Source organism: Phyllostomus hastatus, unplaced genomic scaffold, assembly GCF_019186645.2.
Source record: "Phyllostomus hastatus isolate PE091 unplaced genomic scaffold, TTU_PhHast_1.1 phas_scaffold_755, whole genome shotgun sequence".
Classification (NCBI taxonomy): Eukaryota; Metazoa; Chordata; class Mammalia; order Chiroptera; family Phyllostomidae; genus Phyllostomus; species Phyllostomus hastatus.
The window spans coordinates 7,634,834-7,655,146 of NW_025334039.1; the positions used below are offsets into that span (position 1 = coordinate 7,634,834).

Genomic DNA, 20,313 nt, shown 5'->3' on the forward strand with positions numbered 1-20,313 from the left:
TAAATTATTTCTCAGAGATCAATAAATATGGGTCTAGCCAAACTGAGACTAATAACTTCTAGCAGATACAGTAACTTGGAGATCAAATTCTGTTTACCTAATGGCAAAACCTGGTAATCTCCTGGTGCAGTGACATAAATTCCACAAGCATAAGGAGGGTATCTTAAGTAGCAATGAAATTAAAAATTATTCTTAAACTTTAAATGCTTCACATACGCAATTTCGCACATGAACCAAGTGGTTGGAATATATTCGGAACGCACAAAAAAAGCAAACTGAGAACTTGGTGGATATGTTTACATTTTAATATTTGAGAAAATATGAGTCCTATACAAACGATGCTGGCAGAAGGAATTACACAAAATTGTATTCGGATAGTCAGTATGTGAACTTGGGGGTAAGAATGCAGCACAACATCATAACAGATTGTTATGGAAACCTTTTAAAGAAGCAATAGATTTTTAAATCAGAGATAGAGTGAAGAAGGAACAGTCATTTATTTCTCACAATATTTCCTGTATCCACTAAGAACTGTAAACTCACTGTGAGGAGAAGAGTTAGAAGTAATCTAATTTGCTAAGGCATTTTGAAGATATAAGCCTTAGACACCTAATGTAAAAATAATCATAACTTCATGTTCCTCTAAAGATTAATTTGATATATTAGTCATGTTAAAAATTTATAGCAAGAAAAACCCCTTTATTCCATTTTTTAAAAAATACACATTATTTCTTCTTCTGGTTACTTTAGTAATTTAAGCTTAATATGAACTTATTAAATATCAAACACAAAAATCTTCATAGTCTTGCACTATGATTAAGAGAAATAAAAACTTTCCAACTTCAACGATATATATTTTTAAATCGTGAAAATGATTATCGAGACAGTAGTTCTTCTTTAATAGCACTTGAAAATATATTTGAAGAAAGTATCTGTCAGGCATTGTGTATTTCAAAAAAACTTTCATTTTGGAAGGGTAAACCATACGTAAATAAAAATTCACTCAACATGAATATAAGTGGAAAAATTTCCTACTGATGAAGAATAAGGCTACTTATAAATGAATTTCCAGTTTTTCAAAAAATAATTATTGGAATTTGTGCCAGATATCTATGGGATACTCTATTCCTGATGGCTCCCCACACAAAAGTTCACATATTGTGAAATATACTTGGATTCATAGGTTGGCTATAATATCATTTACTTTGTTTTTAAGTTCTAGAAGTTACCGATACAAAAGTAGTGTTTCTTCTTAAAAGGAAATAAACTCCTTCTTAAAGGTAAAATTTTTCCTCTCTGAAACATGCATTAAATATTTCTGATCACTAAAAATATAAAGTTTCTAGCATTTCTTGAACACTGACTTTACTTTCCAAAGTTGAACATATGATCTCTCTCAATGCCCAGATCAACAGCAGAACTAAACCAAATATTTGGTGAGTGTCTCTTAAAAAGAAAAGCATCAGTTATTCCAAAAACTAGCTTGCATATATCTTTGATTTTAACTAGATGCCTCAGACAAAAGATCATTTAGTTTTATACAAAGTTTTCTTGTTTTATGATCTATAGAACATTCGTAGTCAGCTTAAAATGCTTATTCTGATTGCACATTTGTATAAACCATTATTTTGCTTTACAAAACACATTACAGTTTAAAATAGAGAATCACAAGCCTCAATATTGAATATAATAACCTGCGATAACTGATAATACTGTACAGTTATTAAACATATCCCAAGACTTATGAAAGTAATATTTAATACTTTTTAAAATATTCACAATCTCTTAAAAATCCATTTACAAACACCATCTTACACTGATGGGTCTATGCAGTCAGACATGATCTGGATACGTCCCTTGGAGAATCTGACTACAGAGCAGAAAATGCTGCATATATACTCTTACTTGCCATTGCAAAACTGAAGGCAGCATGGTTTTATAAGAGAAAATGAATGTCGTTGGAAGAAAGCTAATTAAAACTGGTATTGTGCCATCTAAAGAAAAATAACCACATGATAGAATTTTTATATAGCACCTTTTAATATAGAGTTCTTATTCTCAGATAAGAATTCTAAGATTCTTTATCATCTTAATTTTAGGATTGTTAAAATATAATTCTGATGTTAAAATATTACATTAATGTAAGAATTCATATCTGCTCCTATAAGAAATTACATTATTAAAAATATTTTAATGTCCTAAAAGCTACTAGGTCAGTTTCCCCTTTCACACTGCACAACACCCATCTAAAATACAAACTGTACATTCTTACAAGTAATATGAAAAACCTTGGATTTTACCAAATTTCATTGGACATTTCACAATACCTCAATTGGCTTTCTTTTTTAACCAAAAATATTGATAACAAATTATTACCAATGGTAATAAGCCAGTTAAAAATTGAGTTCCCTCTGATTTGGAAAGCTTAAAGAAAAGTAACAACTTTACCAAACCCAGAATAACACAACCTAATCAGCAGCAGCCACTGGTATTTAACTTAGTATTGTCTGATCAGACAATCCTGATCAGAAAATTAAATTAGGTGCCTTTTGTAAGACAAGTGCCAAACCGTTTTTGTTTTTTTTTTTTACTAAAATCAGTAACTAATATTAAGAGCACCACTGTTGCTACTAACAGGTATGTAACATCTCAATATAAATATAAACCTATACTTAATACATATTCAAAATAAAGCAACTATAATTAAAGCTCCAGTAGTGTTATTTGACTTTACATTCCCCTTAAAGGGCAGACACTAACAAAGATTCCATGGACTGAAAACCAGATAAATGTCTATTATTCATAAGAACCGTGTGGTGATTTTACTACTGCCTGCCTCCAAAGGGTACATTCCAGTGAATTCAGATACCTAATTCCGATGAGCTCTCTCCTTACCACTCCTACCTCTGTCCCAGCCTCCAACCCCTATACTATTGTACTCAATGTCTGCACCCGTTTAGACAAACACAAACAGAACCTTTTAACATGTGAAACTAACACATTCACTCTCTTATCGGTTTTCTTAAAATGACAGTTTCATTTACTTTCTAGGTTTCTTACTTCCAGTCATAACAAAATAATGGTCATCATCTTCCTTTTTCTTTGCAGTAGGTTTTTTATCTCCACTAACTGCTTCCTTATCAGATGAGGGTGGTTTCCTGGTTGAAGCTGGGGCTTTGCCACTTTTGGGAGGTCCTCTGGCTGAATACTGGCTCTTTGTGGCAGTCTGTGCTGCCTTTGATACAGTGTGCATCTTTGTAGAAGACTGAGGAAGGCTCATGATGGACAGTGGGGTACGACTGGGGGACTTTGAGGAGCTGAATCCTGTCTTCTGGGATGTACTTATATTCCGAGGCTGCTTTTTGACGACTGAAACTATATTCTTATCTCTTGATACCTGTGCTTTTGCAGGAGCAACTGAGGATACAGAAAGTGGCTGGTTTAAGTTCAAGGCTGACTTAAGCTTCTGTGCCGGCACTGCCCCTGCTTGCGGGGCTCCATCAGATGGCTGAGACCGTGTTCCTAGACCTGCGGTTATTGTTTTGGAGCTGGATTTAGTCATTTTTGCAGGGGACTGGTCAGAAGGAGAAGGTGTAGGTAGCTTTGGACACTTTGATGATGAATTTAAATGTACAGCTGAGTGATACACTACGTTATCCCTGAAAGATACATGATTATGTTTCAAATGCTTTGGTGTGGTTTTTCCAGAACACTTATTTGACAAACATGTAGACTCAGGCACATCTCTTGATTTCTGGGCTGGGATAAACTTGGCCTTTGGAGTACTGGGTGATGAGATACATTTTCTTAATGACTCAGATACACAAGGTGTAGTTCTTGATAAGGCTGGTGAAGAAGTGCTTTTACCTCCTGGGTTTAAAGAAGCAAGTGAAGGTGATACACTGTTTGAAGGAGCCTGTGGTTTCTTTGTTATGCCTTTTGAAGATCTGAGTTTGAGATCAGAAGATACTGCTGGAGAACTTGGCATTTTAGAACGAACTGACACGGAGCTCAGGTCACGTCCTTTCAGGGAAGATACTGGCAGCGTCACACCTGGCGGACGTACCTGCTTTCCTTTGCTCCTTGTAACCCCAGCTGGAGTACTTGGTTTTGATTTTTCTTTCTGAATCATGCTAACTGCTGACATTGGATTCATCTCAGGAGGCTGAGGTGTTCTGGCAGGTGAATCAGGTACACTTTCATTAGAAACTCCTTTTTGAAATGCTAGAATTTTTTGTTCTAGTGTAGCAAACTGTAATATTCGACAGGGGTCATATTTTAGCAAAAATCCTTGAAGAGTATCCCAGCCTCCACCAACACGGACCATGACATGTTTTCCATGAAGCATCTTTCCCCCAAAAGAAAGTAAAAAACAAAGGTGTAAAACTGTAAGTTTCACAGTTACAATTCATTAGCAGTCACCATTTCTGATGTCTGTGCTCTATGAAATTCAGAGTATTTGCCAATAGCTTTATTATAAATTGACAGTCTCTTCTTTGTATTATTAAAATAATAAATTCAATCCAATATTAAATCATGCAAATGACAAAACAATATCCTCCAATTTGTGAGGAATATATTACACACAACTTGCATCCTAAACAATGAAAATTACTAATATACAAAATTGCAAAGGCAATATTGTTCAAAAAGGAATTCAGTATTAAAGGAATAAGAGAAGGAGAAATGGAGAATTACAGAAAAAAAATGCCACATAAAAACAAAAGAAATTATTATGAAAAAAAGATAAAAATGACTAATACATGTACTTTATGATTTAATAAATTACTCTCATATATATTATATCAATTTGATCATTTAAAAACTTTGATATAGCCCTGGCTGGTGTAGCTCAGTGGATTGAGTGCGGGCTGTGAACCAAAGTGTCGCAGGTTCAATTCCCAGTCAGGGCACATACCTGGGTTGCAGGCCACGGCCCCCAGCAACCGCACATTGATGTTTCTCTCTTTCTCTTTCTCCCTCCCTTCCCTCTCTAAAAATAAATAAATAAAATCTTAAAAAAAACTTTGATATAACTTATTACTAGTTCTTTGCAGATGAGAAAATTATGGCTCTGAGAGATTAAGGAAATAGTCTCAAATCACAATGCTTGGTCTCGCCTCAAACGCACCAGGCCGCGCCAACCCAAATGGTGCTTTTGTGCAGGTAAGGCACATCCTGAGTCTGCCAGTGGAGATTGGGCTGGATTTCTACCCTACCCCATCCATTAGACAGGAAAGCTGCACAACTGTATGAGACTGCTCTGAAAATCTGAACTCCAAATTCCATGCTCTGTGCGCTATCACTAGCCAATACTGCCTTCAAAAAGAAAGCAAATTTTAAGAAAGTACACGTAATGTTTCTGTGTGATTTGGGTAGGGTGTAGGGAAGAAATGACAATATATGAAACAAAAAAATACAGAGGCTGAAATTATATTTTTTTAAATACTTTTGTATTATATTCCTAAATTAGAAATAAAACAGCTCTTGTATCAGAAATAGACAGAATGCTGAACAGGTGAAACTCCTCTCCCCTTTTCAGCAAAGGGGATGATCAGTTGCAGGGACAAAGAAAGGAAATAAATATGTACACCAGCATTTTGTAAATATACTGATGCTGTCTGTATTGAAGTAAAAAGGTTTTACACCTAAGATACAATGTATATATTACTATAAACTGCAGTGCTTCTATTTCTTTTTCTTATTATGACATTTAATGTTATTAGATGTACTGTTTTGTGTTTTTCTTACTAAAATGAAACATTATTCCTTTTTAGGAAATTTGAAAACTGGAGTAAGTTACCTGAGATATACAAAGATTTTTTCCCCTGCTTATATTTGATTTCAAAATACTGTTAGCTATTCTGTAGTTAGTTGTTTGTCATGTTAAAGGTGTTTACCTAAATTTGTTACATATTCATGAAAGAACTCTGTATTTTTTCTGTACAGTGAGATTCTTTCATTAATAACACCAATTTTTTAAAAAGTGAAAGGGGAGCAAAAGGATGTAGGTAAAGCAGTAAATCTAATTTCAAGACAAGACTGTAAATAGAATATAAATGGTAGACTTACTCTTATAAAGAGTATTTTGTCCCCTAGTCGGTACCGTCCTTCAGATAAGTATTCGATAGAAAATCGATGAGAACAACTACAAGGAGGGTCTTCAGCAATATGTGTAACCTAAGATTAAAAAGAAAGAATAATTAGTGCTTGTGACAAAAGTATTTTGTTTAACGCTAAAATGTAATGTTATTTGATAGCTAGGAAAATCAAACTCAAAGATAAAAATTTGAAGGCAGTGCAACTTTAATTCTCTTCTTCACTTGCTGAAAAATATTGAGATTAGACATTAGCTAATGCATTAAAACTTCATCACTGCTAGTTAAACTAGTGGTGATAGTCTTCAGTTTCTTTCTGTTTCTTTCCTCAGTGCCATCAGGCTTGTAGTGCATTCACTGACTACTGGAGAAATTTCGTGAATGTGTACAACAGTAAAGTCAACTCAAAATACATTCATTAAGCCACATTAATTCATTAAGCTTGAATTATTTTAAGCCCTAGATTAATGTACCTGTGTAAAATCAAAGACAGGGTCAGTCAGCCCTGGCTGGGTGGTTCAATGGGTTGGACCATTGCCCCATACACCAAAAAAGGTTGTGGGTTTGATTCCTGGTCAGGGCACATACCTAGTTTGTGGGTTCCATCCCTGGAGGGGGTGCATGTGGGAAGCAACTGATCTATGTTTCTCTTTCTCTCTCTCTCTTCCCCCAACTCCTTCTCTCCCTCCCTTCCTCCCTCTCTTTCTAAAACCAATAAACATATCGTTGGATGAGGATTAAAAAATAAAAATAAAGAAAGATAGGGCCCATCAGATAAAGCTTATGTTAAAAACTCTCATTTGTCTCTTAACACTGGGCTAACTTAATACTGTGAGAGAATATCTAGATTTATTCCAAAGCTAATGCTAAAATACACAGAGACATTTATATATATTCACCCAAGGTTTGGTGAAATTCTAAAAATTTCAGTCCAAGAGGCATTTTTCTAGAAGTTCTCACTTTGTTTCAACAGCCTGCTAAAGAGATGAACGTCAGGGAGAAAATCCTACCTCTACACCTGAAGAAGCTTACAGAATTTTTTACTGCAGCAAATATCTATAAAATGTAAAAACTAGGATAAATACAAAAAATAAATCCAGGAATTCTATATTTAAAACATGGAAATTAAAATAAACAGCTTAAATAAAAATATCTATTGAGATATGCTTGACTGAAAAAAAAGTCACATATCAGCCACCAAGAAAAATATTTTGTTTTCCTAAAATTTTATTTTTTAAAAAGCCATAAATATTTTTCTCAATTACCTGTCACACAGAGTATCAAAACAAATTCATTTAGTTGAATTTATGCATGATATTTTAAAAAGTCCTTTCAGGTTTGCCCAGTTTAGCTGACCACTAATAGAAATTAATGACCGTCTTAATTGTCTACCCAAAATGAGTGAACACATGTGGATTCACCAGGGCCTGACCAGACGGGCCCAGAATTTATCTGCCTACATCATTTGTTGAACAAAATAACATGATCATAAATAGAACTGAGTTTCATAAGCCACTCAAGTTTATCTACTTCACTTCCTGGATGTATGTGTACATGTGCACACGTATTCATACGTACACATCCATAAAATGCCTAAAAATAAACTAAGCTTGGGCAAAGAATGTACAGTTATTAGAACTGTAATTCTAATAGAACTAGCACATTAGTTAACCAAAGTAATACGAAGAGAGGTATTTATTTCAATCACTACTTTCAATCTATAAAATTTTCATGTATACGGAATTGCAGCGGTATACTACTTCTTAACAATATTCTAAATAATGAATCAGATAATAATTGTTCCTTATTTTAAACACGACCCCAAGTTCTCTGTAGTTCACATATGCACAGGTGGACATTGAATATCTTATAACATAGAGAAATGTGTTCCTTTTTAGTTTTCATAACAAGAGTGCAGACAAGAGACAGTCACTTATTCTCTTTGTTTGAAATATCCAAATCTCATTTATATTCAACATTACAAATTAGCACCAACCCATTATCTAAATAAGGAAGGTGGGCCTAAAAGAAATAAGTGCTACAGATAAAAAATGTTCTCTTCTGGTTTTACATACTGCATGCTTGAGCTTATAACACCAATGGAACTAGCTAAAGAAATGGAAAGTGTCTGCAAAGGCACTTCCCTACTATTATTTCCATTCTCCTTATTCTTATACAGTTTGTCTATATATACACACTTTACACAAAATAAATATTTTTCTTATTGCTACACAGTCTTCAAAATCATCACATAAAATGACTGATTACTCGTTAGGATAACAAATCCTAACTTGACTAGCCATCGCCCTATTTGAGAGTATTTACGTTGCTCCCAATTTTTCACCATTATCCATAACAGTGCAATAAGCACTTGCACTCATGCTTTTTTCTCCCCTCTTCAATTATGATAAAAATGAAAGAGCAAAATTTTTGTGGCTCTTGATATCCATTTGTCAATTTGTTTTTCAAGTTTACCTCATTTGCCATTGCCCATAGCAATCCCTAAGTATAGTGTTACTAGAATTTACCAGCACTAGGTTTCATAACTTCAAAAAATTCTAACAGTGCAAATTATATATCCGATTTCCTTGATCATCAGTAAGTTTCAACACTGTATTTTCTTCTTGTGTGAACAACAGTCCTTGCCCATTTACCCACTGGAAATGTTTTTCTTACCAAAGAGTATATGGCCTTTATATAATAGGGAAATTAACACACTATATTTTCTACTTAATAAAAAATATTTTACAAATGTTTCCTTTTTATTTTATTGTCATTATTTTAGGTTATATGAGATTTAAAATAAGTTTTACTTTTACCTACTGCATCATCATTGCATCACATAGTGATATTCAGAGTCACCATACAAATCAATAATATAATATATGTCAATACATTTTGACCTGATAAAGTTGTTTAGGCTGATATTTTCTTAGTCTGTCTTTCAAGCCTATCCAAATGTTTTACTATATACTTTTACTATTTTAAACAAAACAAAGCAACACTTTCTACATACTTATTAGTAATGACTTGTTATTTCTTAAATAATTTTGCATATTAAGTACTTTCATAAAATACTACGATCCAAAAAAAAAACAAGAAATCTAATCAACAGCCTAAGCAGAAAAACTATTTGATACTTAGTTCACCTCCAACACTTGTTACACTATAGTAACTATAGAAGATCCACGGCCTAACCAACTGCAATTCTATCAATTGCCATGTAGTGATCATCAGGGAACATTAAGGAGACTTTCCAGCTGAGACCCAAGTCTGCATCTATCCTGTCAGCGGGGACATACTGGAAAACCCCATCAATCTGCTCTCTCAACTTTTCTGCCACCTATATGCCCCACGTTTCAGTGTACCCTTTACTTAGACACCTTAGTAATTATCCCAGACTTTCTCCCTCCCTATCAGAATTGGTATTGCTGTCAGTTCTACCTTCTAAATATGTCTCCCATTTTTTCCTTTTGCTTGTTTCCCACTACTACTGCTTGAATTCAGATTCTCATCATCTTATGCCTGGATTATTACCCCAAACCCATATAACTTCTATGTGACCATGAGAGTAATCCTTATAATTTTAAAATCAGATTATAACACTACTATGTTTAAAAAAAAAAAAAGAATCAATGAATTCTCATGGCCCATAGTACCCTTCAGGATGGACTAAGCTTTTATTGGCCCCAACATTCCTCAACTCCATTCCTCACCATACACAAGTAACAAAAAGTCACCTCTATCATAGTGCCTTGAACTCACCAGGGAGTGAAAGTCAGTACTAGTGTATATTCTGAATAAGAAACATTCTCTTTTGAACATAGCATCACTAGGCAATCTAGGAGAGGAACACATCATGGTCAAAAGTGCAGCAATTACTTACAGCTTCATGCAGCTCCTCGTGTTGACAGCATGATTTCGGGATGCTGATGGAATCTTCAGGCCCAGAAGTATTAAGTAAGGTCTCTTCTAGCTCAATTTCTTTCTCAAGTTTTACTAACACCGGTGGCTCAACCCCATATCTGAAAACCAATTAGGAGACCTCATCATTCAAGTGGAGTCTTACCCAAGCACTTCCTTGCATGTCACGACAGGTTATATTTTATTTTTAAATGAAGTCTGTATGACTCTCTTCTCCCAAGTGTTTCACCAAGATATCTAGAATGCTTTTTTATGTCCCACAGATTGCCAAAAATTCAGATTATAAACTTCACTTCAGAACATACATTTGGGTCATTAGATACTCTCAATATTCAACCAGGGATTTTGAAAGGCACCTCAAAGACCCGTGTGTGAGTAAAGATGGGGCTGAGCCAGGCAGGGAGGACACCAAGTGTGGCCTTCGTATCAGCTCCTCCTTGTGTCTTGAGGACTTGCCTTGCCTCGACCTGCTAACCAAGACTACGTGCTCTATATTCTTCACCTAAAAATATTAAGTTACCACTTTTACAGTTTAAAATATTAAATGAAGGCAAGTTATGTGACCAAGCAGATGTTGGTACATGACTTGGCTCATGCAAACAGAACAAAGTTAGTAAAGACATAGAAAGAAAAATAGAAAAAATGTTACTTATTTCAATAAAAGTATTTTCTTCTATTTATAGAAAACAGTGTTCTAGCTAAAATAGCTTAAAATATTTATGACATTGAAATTCTGAAATTGTGGAATACATACCTTGACACAATTCGACCAATTTCAAGAAGACAAAGATACACCTGTCTTGGATCTTTGTGCAAAACTGTGAAGAAAAAAAAAACACATTATACAGGGTAAAATTAAATAGAAAAATGTATTTCTGGCATAAAAGAAGTAAAATAAAAGAATGATGAAGACATTTCTCATTTGGAAACTTAGAAAAGACATTTTGTTTTCTCCACATATTACTGTCACCCATAAATTTTAAAACAACAGTTAACAAGAAGAGGATGAAGACTTACATGCACCTTTATTTGTATAGCATTTTAATTCTAAAAAAACTAAAGGCTTAAGTAACATTAAATTATTTATAATTTAGATCTCTCAACAGGAGATACTATTTGAAAAAATAAATCACCTCAATTTTATTCCAAAGTACCTTTAGTGTAGAACTATGTGTTAACGGCTTTCTTAAACTCTTTCAAAATAATAGATGAGGGAGCACTCCTAACTCATTGTACAAGGCCAGTATTACCCTGATACAAAAACAAACAAACAAACAAAAAAATCACAAGAAAACATAAAGACCTTTATGAATATAGATATAAAAATCCTCAATGCAATACTGGCAAACTGAATCCAGAAGCAAATGGGATTTATCCCAGAATGCAAGGTTGCATCAACATATGAAAATCAATCAATACACACCATATTAATAGAATAAAGGAAAGGAAATACACAATTATCTCAGCAGACAAGGAAGAAACATTTGACAAAATCACAGACACTTTCTTGATAAAAGACTCAATAAATTAGGAATAGATGGAACTGTATAAATATAAAACAGACACACATATAAAACCCACAACTATTATCATTCTCAATGGTGAAAGACTGAAAGTCTTCCTCCTAAGACCAGGAAAAAGACAAAAATGTCCATTTTTACCATTTCTATTCAACATTGTACTGCAGGTTTTAGCCAGGGAATTTAGACAAGACAAATAAATAAAAGGCATCCATATTGGAAAAGAAAGGAAACTATCTCCACTCACTGATTGCAGGGTCCTTAGTATTAAAAAAAGCCCTAAATAATTCACAAAAAAATAACTATTATAGCTAGCAAGCAAGTTGAGCAAAATTGCATGTTATAAGATCAATATAGAAAAATCATTGCACTTTAAACACTAGCAATAAATAATCTGAAAATGCAATTAAGAAAACAATGCCATTTACAATAGCTTCAAGAAGAATAAACTACTGAAGAATCAATTTAATGGAATAAGTGTAAGACTTGTACACTGAAAACTACAGAACACTGTTAAATGAAGTTAAAGAAGATATAAATAAATGGAAAGATATCCTGTATTCATGGATTGACAGACATACTGTTGTTAAAATGGCAGTATCCTCCAAACTGACCTACAGGTTCAATACAATATCTATCAATTCCTTTTCTTCCAGAAGTGGACAGGCTAATGACAAAATTCACATGGAATGGTAAGAGACCTGAAATTGCCAAAATAATCTTGAAAAAGAACAAAATTGGAAGACCCAGACTTCCCAATTTCAAAACTTACTACAAAGCTGTACTAATCAAAACAGTGTGTTACTGGCATAAAAATAGCGATATAGACCAATGGAATGGAACTGAGCACCCAGAAATCAATCTATATGTTTATGTTCAGCTGATTTTTAACCAAGGGAGCCAAGACAACTCAAGAGGGGAAAAACAGGTTTGCAACAAATGGTGCTAGGCAAGCTGGATATCTACATGCAAAATAATGAATTCAGACCCCTACTTCACACCATATACACAAATAACTCAAAATGGATCAAAGACCTAAATGTAAGAGCTAAAACTACAAAAATCTTAGAAGGAAACATAGGAGAAGAGCTAAAATTATAAAAGTCTTACAAGGAAACTTGGATTAGGCAATGGTTTTTTAGATATGGCACCAAAAGCACAAATAATCAAAGAAAAAATAAATTGAATTTCATCAAAATTGAAAACTTATACAACAAAGGACACTATCAAGAAAGTGAAAAGACAACCCAAAGACTGGTATCTACAATAAAGAATTCTTAAGCCCTGGCTGGTGTAGCTCAGTGGATTGAGCATGGGCTGTGAACCAAAGTGTTGCAAGTTCGATTCCCAGCCAGGGTACATGCCTGGGTTGCATTGCAGGCCATAACCCCCAGCAACCGCACATTGATGTTTCTCTCTCTCTCTCTCTCCCTCCCTTCCCTCTCTAAAAATAAATAAATAAAATCTTAAAAAAAATAAAAAAGAATTCTTAAGAGTCAACAAGACAAGGCAAATGACTCCTGGAAGTGAGCAAAAGATGTGAATAGACATTTCTCCAAGATATACAAATGGCCAATAAACCCATGAAAAGATGCTCAATATCATTAGCCATTAGGGAAACGCAAATCAAAACCACAATGAGATACCACTTCATACCCCCTACGATGTGAGAATAAGAAGGAAAAGGAGGAGGGGTGGGGGGAAAGGAAGACTAGCACAGAGGGGAGAAAGAGGAAGAGGAAGGAGAAGGAAAAGAAGTACAACAGCAACAAGGCAGAAGGAAGAAAAATAACAAGCGTTGGAGAAAAGGTTAAGAAATCGGAACCCTTGTGCATGCTAGTGGGAATATACAGGGGTACAGCCACTGTGAACAATCTGGTGGTCCCTCGAAAAGATAACCATAGACTTACCATATGACCCAACAATTCTACCTCCAGGTATGTCTCTGAGAGGATTTAAAACAAATGTTTACCCAAAAACTTGTACGTAAATATTCATAGCAACATTATCCCCATAACCAAAAAGTATAAACAACCAAAAGGTATTAATAGAAACAACCAAAATGTCCATTAGCTGATAATGAATTTTAAAAATGTGGCCTATCCATATAATGGAATATCATTCAGCTGTAAAAAGAAATGAAGTATATACTGTTACAATCTACAACATAAATAATCATTATGCTAAACAAAGAAGGCAGACACAAAAGGCCACATACTGTATGATTCCATGTATATGAAATACCCAGAACACACAAATCCATAGAGAAAAAGTATAGATTATTAGTTGCCAGGAGATGAAAGTGGGGAGTACATAATTAGGCCTAACTGCTAGTAGGTATGGGTTTTCTTTTGAGACTGATGGAATTAGTGGTGATGGTTGCACAACATAGTGAACATATAAAAAAATCACGGAAGGGTACATTTTTCAATGATGGATTTTATGTTATATAAAGTATATCTTAATATTTTTAATGCTATAAAAATCTCATATGCTTAAAAATGGTTATAGTAGTACATTTTGTTTTGCATATTTTACCACAATTAAACATTTTTTTACATTAAAAAGAAAACCAAATGCTAAGCCTAACAGTTCAAACAGAGATCCTTAAAAAAAAAAAAAAGCAAAACAAAAAACCCTGATGATTAGAACTCATGCTAAATGCACCAATATGGTAGCTGTGGATCATCTAACTTCCTTTCCCTGTGCTTAGAGTGAAAAGCTCTAGGTTAAACTCCTGAAACATAATATAGTAATGGTTTTGTGTGATAAATTGTACATATACTGACTCCTTGAATGGAAATGACAGTTGTTTTTTGATTTATCAATAACATCTATTATACCCCCAGCAGGAAGCAATAAAAAGGCCTGTTTGACTTTAAAATTCATACCAAAAGGAATTTATCCTGAAATTTTTATTAAACTTGTTTCTCTGAACACTTAGACATACCTTTAAATAGAGTATAACCTTTTTAAAATTGGCTTAAGTTCCTAGCACAATGTAAAAAATGAAGAAACTCATCTCTGAGATCTTAGAAAGTAAAAACATTAGCTCATCAGCTCAATGCCTAGAAATGAACTCGTTATTGGCAGTACTTTATTTAATCCTATACTGACTGTCAGAACAGTTGGAAAATGCCTCCTACTGAGAATGAGAAATATACAACAATCTTATATCCTTTCAGAAATAATAAACTGGAAACTAGAGAAGTCAAAGCATTTCCATTCCCCTTTGATTTCTAGAAGCAGTATATGCCATTAAATCAATCACACTGTCAATAATAATCAGCACACCTGGATTCAAGCAGAGTGCAACCTGGAGGTAAAACATCGATCAGCCGCATTGTTTTTTATTCTGTAGTGGATAGGAACCTCAGAGGCATACTGAATGGGAAGCAGTGGGGGCAGTCTGCCCTGAGTGCAGGCAACAAGGGTATGTATGCAATGTCAGTCAAGGACTTTAAAACAGTAATAAAGCCAACTAAAAGTCAGTTTGCTTTTTCTTATCACCATGAACCAGCAATTCTACACAATGTGATAAAATACTACTTCTCTCTACCAGGGCAGACTACCACTCCCATGATCCACTCTTGGGATACTACTGCTCCCAGCAAAACATTATAAATTCTGTGTGTGTGTGGTATAACATAGATAAAGAAATAACTATACACACACACACACAGCATATATATACACAAAGCATATATATATGCTTTGAGGAAATATATGTTACAGTCTAAAACTTAGATAGTTTCCACTTTAGTCACTGCACAGAGAGTAGCATGTCAATAATTCTTCAGTAGAGCATGACTTTGTCAAATGAATAGTCAAAAACATTAACCCATTTAATCAAGTTGGCAGCTGCTGCTTACAAGGTAAAGCTAAAATCATGAATGTACATCATTTAGTCTTGTTATTTCTATAATTATCTAGTTAAGTAGAGTAATTCTTGATGAAACCATTACTAATTAGTAAAGCATTCATCTAGAAACTTCCTCCAGCCAACTCATTTAGAAAGTAAAATATTTCTAGGGCATTCTAGATATATAAGATCTTTAACAATAAATGAAAAGCTTAATATATTTGATTTAGAATCAAATTCTCTAATTCTTTGACATATATTTAAAGTATACATTTTTCTAGGAGAATGAAATGTGGCGTTTGAGTCCTTCTTTGGAAAGAAAAGTCAGGAACAAGGCATTAAAAAATATTATAATAGACACTGAACACAATGATGACGACACTTACCTAAACCTTCAGATTCAAAGAGATACGTCTCATCAACCCCAATGCGCCTACACCAGTGCAGGAAGTTTGCAGTATTGTCTCGAGCAAAGAATGAACCTGAGGCAGCATCTTTCTTACAGGGCACTTTTCTCATTGGAAAATTCTGGAAAAGACAAAAGAGTAATTTCAAAAACGCATTAAGGATATTTTCATTAGATACCCATTTTAATATCACTAAACAAATGTCCAGTGCATTGAATGCAAGTAAAAAGTGTATAACATTAAACAGGTATCTTCAAAATTATTTTACTTCATTTTATTTTGCTCTCCTTTAAGAATATTTCAGAAACAATTTGATTAAAATTAGCAGTAGAATCAAGAATTTCTAACCTTTTTCTTTTTGAAATGACAAAAGAATCATTTAAATTTAAAACAAATTTAAGTTGAAAAATTACAGTCTACTACTTCCAAAGTACCTCTCTATAGTATGTCTCTCCATACATAATTCACTACAAACACAAAATTACTGCCTTGTAAAAGATTAACAGACACACTCATGTCTGCTTACTTCCTTATTTGCAGATTCATAAATATGGTTCTGAGTTTCCTGAGGAGACTATCAAATAAGGAAGTAGGAACCCATTCTTAATTCAAACAGAATCCTAGTTTTTTTGACATCTATTTTTTTTAACTTTTTTTTCTTTGTTGTTCAAGTACAGTTGTCTCCATTTCCCCCCCAGCCCCAGCCATCCCTACTTTTCACCCTTGATCCTACCCCTTTTGGTTTAGTCCTTTATAGAAGTTCCTGAAAACCCTTCCTCCCCCCCCATTACCCCCTCCCCCCCCTCTGGTTACTGTCAGTTTGTTCTTAATTTCAATGTCTCTGGTTATATGCTAAGCCAAAAGTATTTAGATAATACTGCTGAGGTTGGAAGGTCTTTTTGTTTTATTTTACTTTAAATTTTTACTTGATTAAGCAACTCATGTATGTAATCTTTCTAAATGCAATAGGCAGAGTAAATACAAGTCTCTCTCCTACCTCCGCCCCTCAGTTCCTTTATCCACCTAGAGATAACCACTATTACCAGTTCCTTATATATATCCTTCCTGTTGCTATTATTTTCCAGAATTAAAATAGCTTTGTGAGCTTTTCTAATGTATACAGAATATATTGACCATGCTCCGCTCCCCGAAAAAATCAAACAATACAACCAAATACAAAGGTTGTTAGTATCAACTAAATCCTCTGACCCACATTTTAGCAAGACATATCTAGGCACAAATATACACGTGGAAGATATCTGTGTGCCTACAGAACATTAAACAAACGCACTATTCTGCAATCTGATGTATGTGTGTATGTGCTTATGCACACTACTTTTTCCCTTTTTATTGAATTTATTGGGGTGACAATGGTTAACAAAATTATACATGTATCCAGAGCACAGTTCTATAACACATCATTTGTACACTGTATTGTGTGTTCACCAATGCAACTTGTGTTCATGCACACTTAACAGTAGGTTGTAGGCATCCTTCAGGGTAAAAAAGAACAGATTGAAAGAGTCATTTCTCATAAATGAATGAATAATATTCCTCTGTGTTTAGGTACCATAATTAATATTGAACCAATTTCTCTCTCGATGAGCATTTAAGTTGTTACTAATTTTTTGCACAGTCATTTTTGTGAATTTGCAATTTCCTTAGAACAAATTCCTGAAAGTAGAATTACGTTATGTATCACAGGAGGTGCTTTATTTTCTTTATTTTATTTTATTTTTCAATTACCATATATATTCAATATTATTTTGTATTAGTTTCAGGTGTACAGCACCAAGGTTAGACTATCACATACTCTGAAATACCAGTTCCCCCTGATATTTCCAGTACCCAACTGGCAGCACACACAGTTATTACAATATGACTGACTATATTCCCTATGCTGTACTTTACATTCCCATGACTCTTTTGTAATTATCAATTTGTACTTAACTCCTTCACATTTTTTATGATGTGCTTTATTTTCAATGTGAGATATGTAAGTATAAATAGATCACCCACTGTTCCCCAGAAAGATGATGCCACTTATACTTCACCAACAGTGTGTCGAGACCCCATGTGAAAACTCGTGTTTGATGAAAAGAGAGAAAACCTCATCTACTTCAAATCATAACTTGAGAGTCAACAGAAAACAACTGGCTAAAATTATTATTCATTTAACCAATATTTATAGAATTGTTACTCACCAATCCGAAATATGAAGAATGAAAAGATGATACTAGCTACTAACTGTGTACCAGGAGCCACTGCAAGCTCTTTTCTCATTGAACTCTCGCGACAACCCAGTGTTTCTGTTCTCAAGAAGATCTATCTGCTGGATATTTACTATGCACTAGGCAATAACTGAAACACCATCTATAGATTATCTCATTTAATTTTGCTGAATCCTTGCAAATAAATTCTACAGGATAAATGTTAATACCTCCGCTTCACAAGTAAAAACAGTTTTATAGATCCTCAAAAAGATTAAGTAAATTATCCAAGGTCTTACAGATAGTCGGGGTGGAAGTTTATAATCTTGCAGAGATAATAAGAAATGTACATAAACAAGTCAGTATGCACCAAGGTATAAAATCACCACTGTCAGGCATCTACTTACCCCTGGTTCTTCAGAGCTGCATGTTTTCACCATGTTTTGAAGAACATCAATCAGCTGGCATAACAGTACTCCATTATCAAGTTCTTCCAATAATCTTTCTGCCTTAACTTCAATACCTAAAAGCACGTTTCAAAGTTAAGATTCATGTAGAAACAGTAAATTCAAACACTATGGTTAAAATTTAATTAGATGTAATTAGATTAGGGCTGACATACTAGACTAGAATATTAGATCAGACCACAATTATTCACTCCTAGAAGGTACAGTTAAACAGCAGAGAATGTCAAGTTTAAAAATGACAACTGAAACCAAAATATCTGTGACACAGAAGTTCAAGGAAAAAAAAATAAAGGAAGTTGACATGTCTTTTATTTCATTTTAAAAAGACCAAAGTGTTCTGTATTTCAATATCGACTATTAAGGTTAAGTTTTGATTCACTGCGAATTACTGCTGCTTGCACAAGAAAAAGAATAATTCTCTATAAATAAGATGGGCTCTGATGTAACTTAAAAATTAAAGACAGTAACATAACAAACCCCAGGGAATACTAACTTTTCACTTCTAAAATGCCTTCTATAGAAGCTGTATTAGTTAGTTAATAACCCTTTAAAAACTTTCTAAATCACACAGATGCCAGATATCTGAAGTGAGTGTTTGCTGTTTTTAATTATCTTGGGAAGATAATTAAATACATAAATGAGGCTTACGTATTCCTTTTCACAAAAACCTTGCAATGATACGTGAAATTGTATATTAAAAGGAGAATTTTTTCCTGCAAAGAAAGTTCATAGCACTTATATTCTTTTTAAAAAAAATTATTAATTTGTTTTTAAGAGAGGGGGGGAAAGGAGGGGGATATAGAGGGAGAGAAACATCGACTGGTTGCCTCTCACATGTGCCCCAACTGAGGACAGAACCTGCAACCCAGGCATCAGCCCTGACAGGGGAATCGATTTCACTTTGTGGGATTATTCCCACTCAACTGAGCCACACCTGTCAGGGCACTTATCACAGCCTTTAACTGAGTAAAGCAGTATGATACCAGACATGCTCCAACCCCACATTTCCTCCTACGTTTCATATGCCTCTACCTCTCAATGCCTGAGAAAGAATAATCACTGCAATTGCAGTATGAATTCCACTCAGAATCTCATGCCTAATACAAGATTAAGTGGGGAAAATCAGTAAAATATAGATTCCAAAATTAGACCTATATGCTTAAAAGAAGATTTTAACATTTACAGTGAAAATTTTGATTACTCAAAGTTTACTGACCCCTTCTGTTAAACCTCAAACTTCATGACTATTCAAGCCCTAAGGGTCAGAGTGAAACCAAATCTCTCTCCAACTAGAATATAAGCTTTGTGAGAACAAGAACATTGAATGCTTCATTCACCAGAGTATCCCCCAGCCTCTAGGACAATCACTCCTTGACAAAGAGTAAGGCTCTCAATAAATATTTACTGAATAAGAGAACACAATTTTGAGTATCTTTTCAAGTCTTACCTAACAAACCAGATAACCAGATCGATAGATCTTCTTGCATGGGCAACAAGGTAGCTTTGTGCCTCACGGCTAACCACTCATCATACTGGTAAACGTCAGCCAGACCCGGCCCGTGTCTGGGGATCAGAGGGCTCCGTGGACTTAGAGGCAGGTCTTCTCCAAACCATACCTAGAGAAAACACCAACCACATGAATGGATGCGACCTTGTGAAGTCAGCAGAACCCATATCTATATTTAAATGATGCATTACAGACATATATAAATGTATATAACACAACATATATAAAACTACAGCAGCTCACAGAAAGTATATAATCTAGAAGCAAACTAGTAGTCAAGATACTTGAGTCACTTTCAATAGTCCATGTCTTGCTTGG

At 34.3% G+C, this 20,313-nt stretch overlaps 1 protein-coding gene across 2 annotated transcripts in view; it reads right to left on the minus strand.

Moving 5' to 3' along the window:
* Positions 1-287: 287 nt before the first annotated feature.
* The window catches only part of GAS2L3 (growth arrest specific 2 like 3), a 32,258-nt gene continuing 12,232 nt past the window's right edge, over positions 288-20,313 (minus strand). For both annotated transcript variants that reach the window (XM_045826698.1, XM_045826697.1), the window contains 7 exons: positions 19,936-20,104; positions 18,429-18,544; positions 15,791-15,932; positions 10,777-10,840; positions 9,985-10,123; positions 6,073-6,180; positions 288-4,348 (listed from right to left, as the gene is read on the minus strand). In XM_045826698.1, coding sequence (XP_045682654.1) covers positions 3,041-4,348; positions 6,073-6,180; positions 9,985-10,123; positions 10,777-10,840; positions 15,791-15,932; positions 18,429-18,544; positions 19,936-20,104 — 2,046 coding nt within the window. In that variant the 3' untranslated portion in view covers positions 288-3,040. The remainder of the gene's footprint in view (positions 4,349-6,072; positions 6,181-9,984; positions 10,124-10,776; positions 10,841-15,790; positions 15,933-18,428; positions 18,545-19,935; positions 20,105-20,313) is intronic.